General features: G+C 40.9%; 1 protein-coding gene across 2 annotated transcripts in view; it reads left to right on the plus strand.

Moving 5' to 3' along the window:
- KCNG3 (potassium voltage-gated channel modifier subfamily G member 3) overlaps positions 1–14,233 on the plus strand; it is a 51,575-nt gene extending 37,342 nt beyond the window's left edge. For both annotated transcript variants that reach the window (XM_069583480.1, XM_069583481.1), the window contains exon 2: positions 12,550–14,233. In XM_069583480.1, coding sequence (XP_069439581.1) covers positions 12,550–13,195 — 646 coding nt within the window. In that variant the 3' untranslated portion in view covers positions 13,196–14,233. The remainder of the gene's footprint in view (positions 1–12,549) is intronic.
- The last annotated feature ends 485 nt before the right edge of the window (positions 14,234–14,718 follow it).

Here is a 14,718-nt window from a genome sequence, read left to right on the forward strand (position 1 = left end):
TTTATCTTTGTTTTTATCCTACCACGTGTCCTAAAGATGCCATCCAAACACAGGCATGAGTAAGCAAAGTAATACAAAATGAGGAACATAAAATAACAAGCGTACATTAATTACAGCTATAAGGAAATGCATAAATCCCAGCCAGGATTCAATGTATTACATAACCAATGAGTATATATTATTAATCTGCCATTTATTAGCTGTGTGGCATGAGCAAGTAACTTATCTTCGCTTCAGTTTCCTCATTTATAGGTGGGAAAAAATAAAGCCTATTGCATTCAGTTGTGAGAATTAAGTGAATTAGTATGTGTAAATTTACAGAAAAATGCTTAATACTTTATTTAATGTATTCTCATTATTATTCTAGAGTAGAAGGGTAAACATGTATGAGTGGATTTTTTTTGGTAAGATAATTAAAGTACATAAGAAAAAATTCAGATTTTTTTTTTTTTAATTGAGCTTTTTCTCCCATTGAACTTGTGGCGAAAACTCTTATAAGGACATGAAAGAGACTGTAGAGAGTATAGTGGATGGTGATGTGCAATTTGTTGGAAATTTTTGTTACACCAGGTATCATCAGACAGTACAGACCTGTTGGAAATGTGATTGGAAATGCCTCATATGTTTCGGTCTGAAAGCTTGGGGTAGGAAGGGTGCAACTTTTCTTTCTGTGCCGCTCTTGGGAGTGTGCTGGTTGATTCAAGTCACTGGTAACTCCATCATAGTGCTTGCTCTTCTAGTTGGGCGTGCTTTTTCATTTTTCTTTAAAATTTTTTCTTAATTGGAAAAATAATATGGGCACATGGTAAATCATTTAACATTACCACAGGTAATAAAATAAAAAGTGAGTTTCCATCCTGAGCAAGGTTCCCTCTCTGGAGGCAGCAGCTAACAGTTTCTTAAGTATCCTTCTAGTACATGTATGCACACATACACACAATTAGAGCATAATATATGCACTGTTCTGCACCTGTATGTCATGAAGCCTGCTTCACATAATCACAGTAATGCACCTCACCACATTCCTTTTTGTGGCTATGTGGCATAAGGTGGAGTTGTTAAATTCCCAATGTCAATTTCCTATGATTCAACCTGATGACTTCAGGAAATACATTTATATAATGAATCTCCAATGGCTAGATGTTTGTATTTTTTTTTATCCTTGGATATTACAAACAGTGGCTCTCATTGTACTTATTCTTGTGTAAATATGAGAGAGTGTTTGTAAGATAAATTCCTTGAGTGGGTGGCTGGGTCTCATGTGCAGTATAAAGCTTGACAAATCCTGGCAATTGCTCTTTTAAGTGGTTTTTACCACTTTATGCTACAGCCAGCAGTGTATAAAAATATAAGCAGAATTCTTGGGAGAAAAGAAAATGAAAAGATGAAGCATTCATCCTTGCCTTCTCTTTGTGCTCAGGAAAATACCGAAGTGATCTCCTTTTGAGTATGAAGAGAAGACTATGAGTCCAGAGATGGTTTGTAATAGTGACAATTATAGACAAAATATATTAAGCTTTTACTGTTATTTCATATTAATTCATTTAATTCTTTTTTAATATTTAATTTTTTAAAAAATTAATCTGTTTATTTATTTGGCTGTGTCTTAGTTGTGGCACACCGGGATCTCTTGTTGTGGTGCAAGGACTCTCTGGTTGTGACGCATGGGCTTAGTTGCTCCATCACATGTGGGATTTTCATTCCTGGACCAGGGATGAAACCCACGTCCCCTGCATTGCAAGGCAGATTCTTAACCACTGGACCACTGGACAAGGGAAATCCCTACTTCCTTTAATCCTTAAGACAACCTGAGAGAGAGGTCCTCCTGGCATTCTCATCATTTAACCATTGAGCAAGATTTAGCAAGAGAGATTGAATAGTGTATCCATGGTTTCACAGAATGTTATTAATGGAGAAGGGTTACTTGCTTCAAGATTCCCCTACCTTTGGACAAACTCCGGAAGTTAGTGAAGGACAGGGAAACCTGGAGTGCTGCAGTCCATGGGGTCGCAGAGAATGAGACACGACTGAGCCACTGAACATCAACATCATTGCCTTTGGACATCCATGGTGGTCTAGCAGCTAAGACTCCATGCTTCTAGTGCAGGAGGCCCAGGTTCTCTCTCTGGTCAGGGAACTAGATCCCACATGCTGCAACTAAAGATCTCTTATGCTACAACAAAGACCCGGTACAACCAAATAAATAAATATTTTTAAAAATCCTTCTTTGTTGGACAGTTTCATGTTCATATTTTTATTTTGTGTAAAAAATGATCTCAGTCTATTATCATTTATCTTATATTTGTTTGTCAACATGTATATGCCTTTAAGGGACTTATATTTCATTTTTCCCCACCAAAACTATAAACTTGAATCCTAAAATTCTATTTCAATTGGAAAGAAACAGTTATTGAGGTTTGAAATAATAACGCATTTTTTATGCTATATTCTTAATCACTGTGACATTGTACTTGCTTTTAAACATAATTTTATTATAATTACATATGTATGCTTATGTATATAGTATTTATATAGCATACATATACAGTAAATATTGCAGATGTTTTCTGTTCTTTCGTATATTTGTGTCATTCATTTAACTTTTTCAAGTCACCTATTCAGTAAAAATATTCAGTCTTCGACTTTTTATATTGTGAAGTGAAGTGAAGTGAAAGTTGTTCAGTCGTGTCCAACTCTTGGTGACCCCATGGTCTTTACAGTCCATAGAATTTCTCCAGGCCAGAATACTGGAGTGGGTAGCCTTTCCCTTCTCCAGGGGGATCTTCCCAACCTAGGGATTGAACCCAGGTCTCCCGTATTGCAGGTGGATTTTTTACCATCTGAGCCGCAAGGGAAGCCCCGTTATATTTTAGCTTTCTTAATTGTCTCTGTAATATTGAATTTTGATCAGGTTCTGGCTGGAGCGAATGACAGGAACAATCACCTTAAACCCTTCTGCAGTGAGGCAGAACGTAAGTCACCGCTTCGATGGCAGCATCAGCACCATTGTTTTAGTTTGACCCAGTGGGTAGCATGGGCACATGGTCTAAGAGTCTGAATTAAGGCTCCAGTTTCTTTGGGAGCATGGATTCAAATCCCACTGCCTTCTCTCCTTTTTCTTTATCATGGTAAAAAACACATAATATAAAATATACCATCTTGCATATGTGAAACTGTGTTAAGAACCAGAAGAGTGAAAACTGCTGCTCTAACACATGTACCATAGAGACTAAGAGATTGACATATATCATTTAATGTTAGTGAACATTGTTATAAAAGTCGTTAGCACCTTCAGATGTTTCTTAGCGCTTCAAAGCCCAGTAGATCCTCATTTTATTTCCTGTGCCACTGCCATTTCTTAATTGTGTGATCTTGGAAAAGATGTTTAACTTTTCAGCCTCAGTTTTGTCATCGGTAATATGGAGGTGTTAGGAGGAATACCCACTAAACAACAATTTCTCTTTTTCCTTTTCCCTCAGCCCCTGGTAACCACCACTCTACTTTTAAATTTGACTGCTTTATATACCTCATATAGGTGAAAGTGAAAGTTGCTCAGTCACATCCGACCCTTTGCAACCCCATGAACTATACAGTCCTTAAATTCTCAAGGCCAGAATACTGGAGTGGGTAGCCTTTCCCTTCTCCAGGGGTCTTCCCAACCCAAGGACTGAACCCAGGTCTCCCTCATTGCAGGTGGATCCTTTACGAGCTGAGCCACAGTGAAGCCCAAGAATACTGGAGTGGGTAGCCTATCCCTTCTCCAGCAGATCTTCCCAACCCAGGAATTGAACCGGGGTCTCCTGCATTGCAGGCGGATTCTTTACCAACTGAGCTATCAGGGGAGCCCATATAGGTAGAATCATACAGTGTTTGTCTGTGTGTGTGTGATGGCTTTCTTTCACTTAGTATAATATCCTGAAGGTTCATCCATTTTTTAGCATGTGACAGCATTTTCTTCCTTTATAAAGCTGAATAATATTCCATTGTAAGACTATGACACATTCTGTTTATTGATTCCTTCGTCAGTGGGCGTTTGGGTTGCTTCCGCCTGTTGACTGTTGTGAATAGTGCTGCTGTGAACACAGGTCTTCCACATCCTGCTTTCAGTTCTTTTGGGTATATACCCAGAAGTGGGATTGCTGGAGCATATAGAAGTTCTATTTCTAATTTTCTGAGGAACTTTGGTGCTGTTTTCCATAGCTGCTGCACTCTTTCGCAGTCCTAACAATAGTACATGGAGGTTTCAATTTCACCGCATTCTCAGCAACACTTGTTTTCTGTTTTAATAGTAGGCATCCTAATGGATGTGAGGTGGTATCTTCTGATGATCTTGATGACTTGATGATTCTGATGATTTCATTTCTCAGATGATTAGTGACACAGAGCATCTTTTCAAATGCTTGTTGGCCATTTGTGTATCATCTTTGAGAAATGTCTAGGCAGATCCTTTGCTCATTTTTAAGTCGGATTTATTTGATTTTTTGTTGTTGTTGAGTTGTAGGGGTTTGATATGTATTCTGGATGTTAATCTCTCATCAGATATATGGTTTGCAAATATTTTCTCTTCTGTAGCTTGCCTTTTCACTCAGTTGTGTTTGTTGATGCACAAAAGCTTCTAAGTTTGAGATAAGTCTCATTTGTCTCTTTTTATTTTTGTTGTTTGTTCTTTCTGTGTCGTATCCAAGAAATCATGGCCAAGTTCAATGTCATGAAGCATTCCTTCCATGTTTTCTTCTAGGAATTAAAAATAAATTATCTTAGGTCTTACATTTAGCTTTAATTCATGTTGCGTTCACTTTTGTACTTGGTGTAAGACAAGGGTCCAACTGAATTCAGCACCATTTTTGATGGCAGACTTCAGTTATATTATAAAGCTTCCAGAAGAAGCCATTCTCGTCCTTCAGGTTCTGTCAAGATCACTTATATTGTACTGGGCAAAAAGCTGTTTGACACTTGTTACGTGTCTGATGAACTTGGGAAGGAAGGGCAGGAGATACAACGATGAATAAGGCAGGGAGCTCTCGGGAGATGTGAATGCTCTACATCTTAATAGGAGTTTTGGGTATAGGAGTCATGCGGTTGTCAGACCTCAGTTAATGTGCACTCAAGGTTTGTGTGCTCCATTGCATGTAAAGTTCAAATCAAAAGAAAAAAATGAAACAGTTATTGAACTCTGGCTAATAATATGCATTCTGAAGTTTTTAGATGGAAATGCATTGATGTCTGGATTTACTTTTTTTTTAATTAATTATTTTTGGCTCATCTGGATCTTCATTGCTTTTTAAAAATAATTTTATTTATTTGTTATTTTTGGCCGTTCTGGGTCTTCCTTGCTGTGCGGCTTTTCTCTGGTTGCAGTGCCTCTAATCGTGGTGGCTTCTCTTGTTGCAGAGCCTAGGCTTTAGGGCACGCAGGTGTCAGTAGTTGCGGCTCCCGGCCTCTAGGACACAGGCGCAATGGTTGTGGTGCAGGGGCTTAGCTGCCCCTCAGCATGTGGGATCTTCCTGGACCAGGGATTGAGCCCATGCCTCCTGCAATGCCAGCCAGATTCTTATCCACTGTGCCAGCAAAGAGGTCCTGGATTTTCTATAAAATGCATCCCTCCTGAAAGATAGATTAATACCTCGATAAAGGGGTGAATAGGTGATAAGCAAGTATATTTAAAATATTAATGAATTTATTCCATGTTTGAACTTTTTCAAAATAGAATAATTAGGGGAAAAAGATGAGAAGATAGTACCCAGAGGGAAGCGGAGGTTCACCTCACACAACATAGTTAATGGTCTCTTGTGTCCTGTCCTGGTCTCTTTTGCAGGCAAGAGGGCGCCGTGGTAGAACTCGTTAGCACTAAAAGCATTTGTTCTCCTGTTTGTAAACCTCTGAGTCATTGCCATAAGCGCCTTCTATTATGAGGGATCAGTTAGGGGAATTAGAATGACTGGTGATTGCCAGCAAGTTTTGAGGTCGTCCAGTGCCTACAGAAAGGAATACATTTTTCATCGTAATTTAGTATACAATTATATTATAACTGAAGAAAAAATTTTATACTTTGATGCACTGTAATATTGTTATTTAACTTCCAAAAAAAAAGACCTCTGTCAGTTTTGATCCATTAATGGGTTAAGAACCAGCAGTGTGAAAAATCTGCTTTAATACATCAACCATGGAGATGAAGAGATTGACATATATCATTTAATATTAACGGTGAACATTGCCATACAATTATAAGCATGTTCAGATGTTCCTCCAGTAGATCTGGGTTTCATTACCTGTGCCACAGCAATTTCTTCATTATGAGATCTTGAAGAGATGGTTAACTTTCAGCCTCAGTTTTGTCATCTGTAAAATGGAGGTATTCGGGGAAATACACACGCTCTAGAGTTCTTGAAAAAGGTTAAATTAGAGGATGTCTGCCCAATGGAAAAGCCTGAATAAGTGGGAACTGTATTTTAGGCTGTAAATTCATTAGCTTCTTTATCTTTGCGCCACAAAAGAAATCAGAATGGGCTTTGAGGCTTCTGGTATCCTTCAGTATCTTCTGTTCTTTTTTTCCAACTTGTTTTTTGTACAAGTAGCCCACGGAGTACCCGGTCGTTGGCTGCAATACTCAGTAACACAGCACTCAAGCTTTCCATCAGTTGCTGGAGGTGGCTTTGGTGACAGTGCCATTTGGAAACATGGGGAGGTTTGGCAGGCTTAGTGGTGTTTGTTGTTGGAGAATGCTTTGGCATAGCCCTTGGTGGAAGAGGGATGCCTGGGGTTTCTCACTGATTCATCGCTTTCGCATGGAGTTCTGTATAAACTGTGTCTGACTTGGGAGGTGGGGCAGGAGGAGCCCGGTGGGCCTCATTACAGATGACTTTGTCTCTTTGAAATTTCCTGACTGAAAGATTATTTTGCATCATTTGGATTTCCTCCTTTTAAATCTGAACAATTTGGCTGCTAGTGGAAGTAATTAGCTGAAAATGTTCTGGTGTTTTTGGCACAATTAGCATTTTTACTCTTCTTAATTTAATCGAATCTTAGGATTTTATTGCTGGGAGAGCCCTTAGAAGATCAGAGCGAGAACAGCAGCAGGGCTCTCTGCATCAGCTCCAGAGCTCTTGCTCATGTCTGGCTGGAGAGGAGACACAGTACTTTAGCTGGGGAACGGGAAAGACCTGCAGGTGATCAAAGAAAACTATTGTTGTGATTGCTTTGTGCTTTTGCAACCCCTTTTGAGTGCATGTATTACTACTTACTGAATTTACCAGTTTATTACCTTGGATAGGCTTCCGTGGTGCCTCAGTGGGAAAGATTCCATCTGCTAATGCAGGAGACGCAAGTTCAAACCCTGGGTCGGGAAGATCCCCTGGAGGAAGAAATGCAACCCACTCCAGTATTCTTGCCTGGGAAATCCCATGGACAGAGGGAATCCTGGTGGGCTACAGTCCTTGGAGTTGCAAAAGAGTCAAACATGACTTAGCAACTAAACAACATCAACAACAAACAGCCAACTTAGAAATCTTGGTGGCTTAACACAGCAAAGATTTATGGTTGCTCACATTACCATATCCAATCAGAGTCAGGATGGGGAATCTCTGTCTTTCTCTGCACATATACTCAGGGACTTGGGCTGATGGAGACCATACCATCTTGGAGCCTCTTAGGACACATGGTTTTCAGGTTGCCATGGCAGGGAAGAGAATTCCCACCTACTCTTCATTGCCTCTGCCCTGAACTGTAGTCATTTTGCTCACAGCTCATTGATCAGAACTGGTCACATGACCCTGCCTAACTGCAAAGGGCTAGAGATATGGGGGAACACGCGGAGTATTTGATGAGCATTGTCGGGGAGAAGGGATGCATGGTATTACGTTTATGAAAACTGCATATTGAAGAAACTCCGCCTCTTGTTTTCTAGATCTACCAAGTTTCATTACCATCCCAGTTTTCTAAGCCTCGGGGCTCATAGAAGCCATTATGGCAGTGGCTTTTATTGATGGTCTAATGGGGACAGAGAAGCTGCTGCCAGCCACCGATTAATGGGGGTCTGTGTGCTGAGCCGCAGGTAACAGAGAAACAGGGACAGCTGTGGTTTCATCGGCTGACCTCCCTCACCAGGCAGTAGGTTGGATTACTTTCACTGTGGGCTTCATCTTCCTGGTTGGTTTGTGTGTAGGCTGAAAAATACTCCCTTCCTCTCCACAAAAAAAGGCAGGTCCTATGTGCTGGTAACCAGTTTACACTGTGCATGCTAAGTCACTTCAGTCGTGTCTGACTCTTTGCGACCCTATGGACTATAGCCCGCGAGGCTCCTCTGTCCATGTGACTCTCCAGGCAAGAATAGTGGAGTGGGTTGCCGTGCCCTCCTCCAGGGGATCTTGCCAACCCAGGGATCGAACCTGTGTCTGTTATGTCTACCTGCATTGGCAGGCAGGTTCTTTACCACTAGCACCACCTGGGTAGCCCCTGGTGGATATTGCCTTATATATCAAAAGGAATTGTGCAGATATGATTACGTTAAGAACCTTGAGATGGGAATGTGTCTTGGGTTGTCCCAGAGGCTCTAAATGCTATCAAATGTATCTTTACATGGTGTGTCCTTACACGGTGGAAGCAGAGGGAGATTTAACACAGTGGCCTCGGAGGCAGAGATAGGAGTGATGTGGCTCCAACCAAGGGATGCCAACCAGGAGCTGGTGGAGGTGAGGGATGGGTTCTACCCTGGAGCCTCCGGAGGGAGTGGGTCCTCCTCACCCTTGATTTTGGCTTGATGATAGTGATTTGGCACTTCTGATCTCTGGATTGGTGAAAAAGTAGATTTCTCTAGGAAAAAGCAAGAGCGTTCCAGAAAAACATCTATTTCTGCTTTATTGACTATGCCAAAGCCTTTGACTGTGTGGATCACAACAAACTATGAAAAATTCTGAGAGAGATAAGAATACTGGACCACCTGACCTGCCTCTTGAGAATCCTATATGCAGGTCAGGAAGCAACAGTTAGAACTGGACATGGAACAACAGACTGGTTCCAAATAGGAAAAGGAGTATGTCAAGGCTGTATATTGTCACCCTGCTTATTTAACTTCTATGCAGAGTACATCATGAGAAACGCTGGGCTGGAAGAAACACAAGCTGGAATCAAGATTGCCAGGAGAAATATCAATAACCTCAGATATGCAGATGACACCACCCTTATGGCAGAAAGTGAAGACGAACTAAAGAGCCTCTTGATGAAAGTGAAAGAGGAGCATGAAAAAGTTGGCTTAAAGCTCAACATCCAGAAAACGAAGATCATGGCATCTGGTCCCATCACTTCATGGGAAATAGATGGGGAAACAGTGTCAGACTTTATTTTTGGGGGCTCCAAAATCACTACAGATGGTGATTGCAGCCATGAAATGAAAAGACGCTTACTCCTTGGAAGGAAAGTTATGACCAACCTAGATAGCGTATTCAAAAGCAGAGACATTACTTTGCCAACAAAGGTCTGTCTAGTCAAGGCTATGGATTTTCCAGTGGTCATGTATGGATGTGAGAGTTGGACTGTGAAGAAAGCTGAGCTTCGAAGAATTGATGCTCTTGAGCTGTGGTGTTGGAGAAGACTCTTGAGAGTCCCCTGAACTGCAAGGAGATCCAACTAGTCCATTCTAAAGGAGATCAGTCCTGTGTGTTCATTGGAAGGACTGATGCTAAAGCTGAAACTCCAGTACTTTGGCCATCTCATGCGAAGAGTTGACTCATTGGAAAAGACTCTGATGCGGGGAGGGATTGGGGGCAGGAGGAGAAGGGGATGACAGAGGATGAGATGGCTGGGTGGCATCACTGACTCGATGGACGTGAGTTTGAGTGAACTCCGGGAGTTGGTGATGGACAGGGAGGCCTGGCGAGCTGTGATTCATGGGGTCACAAAGAGTCGGACATGACTGAGCGACTGAACCGAACTGAAGCCACCGAGTTTTTACGGTAGCCTCAAGAAATTAATACACTTAGGTTTCCGCTTTCTTGGTGGTCAGTGGCTCTTGCCCTTCTAACCAGGGCTCTGAGGAATCAGGACTGAGATGGACACTAGGGACCTGAGTGCTGGGGGAATAGGGCACTCTGTACTTTTTTTTAACCTTTGAAATTTAAACCCTGTGAATTTATCACCTATTCAAGAAATAAATAAAATTAATCTCTGTGGCTCTGGGAACCACTGTAAGTAGATTGTTGTTGTTCAGTGGCTAAGTTGTGTCCGACTGTTTGTGACCCCATGGATTACAGCATGCCAGGCTTCCTTGTCCTTCACCATCTCCTGGAGTTTGCTCAAACTCACATCCATTGAATCAGTGATGCCATCCAACCATCTCATCCTCTGTCGCCCCCTTCTCCTCCTGCCCTCAGTCTTTCCCAGCATCTGTAGTAGGGGAACATGGTTCATTTTATTTATTCATTTCCATGAGTCACATCCAGTGCAGTTTGTGTCCTGTGCAATGCACCGTGGGTAATTCTTTTCAAATTGTCACTCCAGAAACCTTACCATCCCACCTGCTTTATTTTCTTCCCTCTCCATCATACTTCTCAGGTTTGGGTCTACGTCAGTAGCAAGACTGAATTAAGGGGGAAAAAATGAATGAGGGTATAATGATTATTATGTCTTTAAAAAATACGTATTTATTTACTTTTTGGGCTGTGTTGAGTCTTAAGTTACACCACACAGGATCTTTTGTCACAGTGTGTGAACTCTCTAGTTGTGATGTGGGCTCAGTTGCTCTGAGGCATGTGAAGATCTTAGTTCCCCAAGCAGGAATCAAACCTGCATCTGCTGCGTTGGAAGACAGATTCTTAACCAACTGGACCACCAGGGAAGTCTCAATTACAACTTTTAATTTGAATTTTAAAATGTAATTTAATTAAAAATCACTTTAGCCTTACCTCTCACTCTTTATCAGGGCTTCCTAACCAGTATGCTGAGACTTAACTCCTCAGCCTTGGGGAGTGTGAGGCAAGGCTGGTGGCTTCCACTTCAGAAATGCTACCCCTGATGCCAGTGTGCTCTATTAATTACATGCTTTTCTGTTTGTGCAGTAATGTGAAAAGGTTGGTAAATACTGATGTAGGTAAAATGTGACCTTATATTAAAAAAAATACATGATGCATGAAAACAGCTATGGAAAATGAATAAGCAAACTTGTTGGGTCTTTGGGAAAATTCTAGTGATTATTTTGCTCCAGTGTAGGAATCTTCAGCCTTTTTTCTTCTGTGACGCTCGTGATGAGATGGTCATGATCTGGTGCTCTCCTGGTGGAGGCGCTGGCATTCCTGCAAAGCCTAAAAGCAGGCTCAGATTCAGTATCTCCCACACAAGCCTGTAGAGAAAAAGAAATAACAGTAACATTTTAGGAAATGATCTTGAGTTCACTCTTATTTGGTGGTGGTGGTGGTGGTTTAGTCGCTAAGTCGTGTCGAACTCTTGCGACCCCATGGACTGTAGCCCACCAGGCTCCTCTGTCCATGGGATTTTCCAGGCGAGAGTACTGGAGTGGATTGCCATTTCCTTCTCCAAGGGATCTTCCCAACCCAGTAATCGAACCCAGGTCTCCTGCATTGCAGGCAGATTCTTTACCGACTAAGCTGTGAGGGAAGTCCACTCCCACCCCCTAAATATCCCTTCTAGTGGCATGCATTGGAGAAGGAAATGCCAACTCGCGCCAGTGTTCTTGCCTGGAGAATCCCAGGGAAGGTGGAGCCTGATGAGCTGCCATCTGCGGGGTCACACAGAGTTGGACACGACTGAAGCGACTTAGCAGCAGCAGCAGTAGCAGTGGCTCTAGGGTGTTTGATGGAGTAATGTAAGTGCCGGGGGCCACAGGCTAGGGATGGGAGGAAAAGAAGGAAGCAGCTGCTTCTCTGCGAGATCGGGTTTCCAGCATCCTCCTTCACCCCTGCCTCCGATGTGTCTGCCTTTTGATGCCCGTAGAGCGAGTGAATGGGGGCGAGGGGAAGGGGCGCAGGTCTCGAAGCAGCCTCTGCCTCTGCAGGTAGAGCTTGATGGCCTGCAGCAGCCGGCAAGGCAATCCTCGCAGCGCAAAGCGATGGAGTCCTCCTGGCTTGAGACGCACTGGACAAGGCCCTTTTACTCTTATTTACCAAGAAATAAATCATCAAAAACTGTCTGTAGGAACCATGTCTTTCTGATTCACCTAATAACTTACATCACACTAGAGAACCACTATCCTCATGGAATAACATTTTGTATTGTGGCAAGCTGAGTATAAGTTAATTTCAGGCCACCATGTAAGAGATAGATTTTTCTACAGTACTAGTGATAAGCAAACAAATTTTTTAATGGTATTACATGCTGCATATTAATAAGAGCTTCATCAAGTTCAATTTTCATTTGTTGAAGTATTTGTTGTTCTGTTGCATCCTGGTGGGTCTGGTGATGTTGGTGATGCGGTCTGTTCTTTTATGTTTTCTGGAAAAGTAACTAAATTAGTATGTTAGTGTAGTACTATCTGAAGAAATCTAAGAGCTATTAAAATGCTTAAAAATAAAATGATCAATTCTTCTTTTGTTCTCTTGACAGGATAATTGAAGCTATCTGCATAGGCTGGTTCACTGCGGAGTGCATCGTGAGGTTCATCGTCTCCAAAAACAAGTGTGAGTTTGTCAAGAGACCTCTGAACATCATTGATTTACTGGCAATCACACCGTATTACATCTCCGTGTTAATGACCGTATTTACAGGCGAGAACTCTCAACTCCAGAGGGCTGGAGTCACCTTGCGGGTGCTTAGAATGATGAGGATTTTTTGGGTGATTAAGCTGGCCCGTCACTTCATTGGTCTTCAGACACTTGGTTTGACTCTCAAACGATGCTACCGAGAGATGGTTATGTTACTTGTCTTCATTTGTGTTGCCATGGCAATCTTTAGTGCACTTTCTCAGCTTCTTGAACATGGGTTGGACCTGGAAACATCCAACAAGGACTTCGCCAGCATCCCCGCTGCCTGCTGGTGGGTGATTATCTCTATGACTACAGTTGGCTATGGAGATATGTATCCTATCACAGTGCCTGGAAGAATTCTTGGAGGAGTTTGTGTTGTCAGTGGAATTGTTCTATTGGCGCTACCTATCACTTTTATCTACCATAGCTTCGTGCAGTGTTACCATGAGCTCAAGTTTAGATCAGCTAGATATAGTAGGAGCCTCTCCGCTGAGTTCCTAAATTAATGCATTGCAGAGCAATTCTTGCACACACTTCATTTGATCTAGTTGACGCTACTTCATATTTATGCGTTTCTTGCTGGGCGAGCACTGCAGTGGTCCTGTCATCACCTTGGTGGAGTAAAAATTGTCCTTCCCAGCTGAAGGGATAAAAGAATTTACTTATTATGGAGTAAAGAAGATTGAGACTGCAAAGGAAAGGGAATGTCTCCTAGAATAAATTTTAAGATCTTATTTTATTTAGACTTGTCTCTTCCCTGCCTTGAACAATTACACTTTTTGTGTTTGTTTTAGAGTATATTATTTGAACATTTTAAAACTGAAAGCTACTCTTTTCCAAATGTTTTTCCATCTTGTGAATACAGAAGAAGCTTGGAAGTTACAGTGTTTTTTGTTGGAGAGTAACATTTTCATTTCTAAATGTTTTATAATCTCTTATATCAATGTCAGAAGTATCCTGGAAACATATGTCAGATGCAGGAACTGTTTAACAAATACTTAGAAAATTTGGCCAAATTTTAAAGTGTAGAGTGGAGCTAGTAGATACAAGCAAGAATAGTATTTAAAAACTTCTCCAGCGTATTTCTCAATTATCTGATTAATTTTTGTTCTTATTCTCCTTATCATACCATAATATAATATGGTATGATATCATACCTTATCATACCATAATATGATATGGAAGCTTGAGTAGGTTCTTCCTTTTCCATTTTGGATTTCTTTTTTCTCTGTCTTGAAATGACTTAAAAGAGTGTTGTATTGTTTAGCAGTTTATTGGAGTTCATTTTATTTGAATTCATTGCTGTTACTAGATGTTAATTGTCCTAACATTCAGATAGCCAAATAAGATTTCCAACATTAAAATGATAATAGAAATAGTTTGATATTGCAACCCATATTTATCTTCTTCTGCTCTTAATGTCTTTTTTTTTTTTAACTAAACACCATGTGTTAAATAAGACTTAAGATGAAAGGATATTTATGTAACCATTTTATACCAAAGTCATACTTAGATGTTGTCACTGGATTGTCTTAAAAAAGAAATGAAACATTTTCTTACTCTTGGTTGCTGTGTAGCTAAGCCAATTTTAAACCAGCTAAACGCAATGAATACATCAGTATTTGAGTTGGTCTTCACCATTGGCAATTATAGCTATGCCAAAACTTCTTGTAACAACATTGAGTAATAGGCCACACTAATCTGGCTAGGTTATTAGGACTAGATAATATAAACTGATAATGTTAACAATCTGAATTAGAATTTTGCTTTGTTAACCAGTTGCCATAAAGCCGGCAATATATAAACACAAAAAACTTAAGTCACTGATTCATGAATAATTTAATATTATACATTGTAATTTAGTAGGGATGGGAGGGAAAGCAGAGGAGATGGAAAGGGGATATATTTATCAAAGAAAGGGTTACCAGAAGTGTTCATTAAAGGAATATTAGCCATCATCTAGTTCAAACCTTAAGTAGTACAGGTAAAAAACTGGGGCAAGAGAGAATGTGATTGTGAAGGAGTTAGG

This window comes from Ovis canadensis, chromosome 3, assembly GCF_042477335.2.
Source record: "Ovis canadensis isolate MfBH-ARS-UI-01 breed Bighorn chromosome 3, ARS-UI_OviCan_v2, whole genome shotgun sequence".
Lineage (NCBI taxonomy): Eukaryota > Metazoa > Chordata > Mammalia > Artiodactyla > Bovidae > Ovis > Ovis canadensis.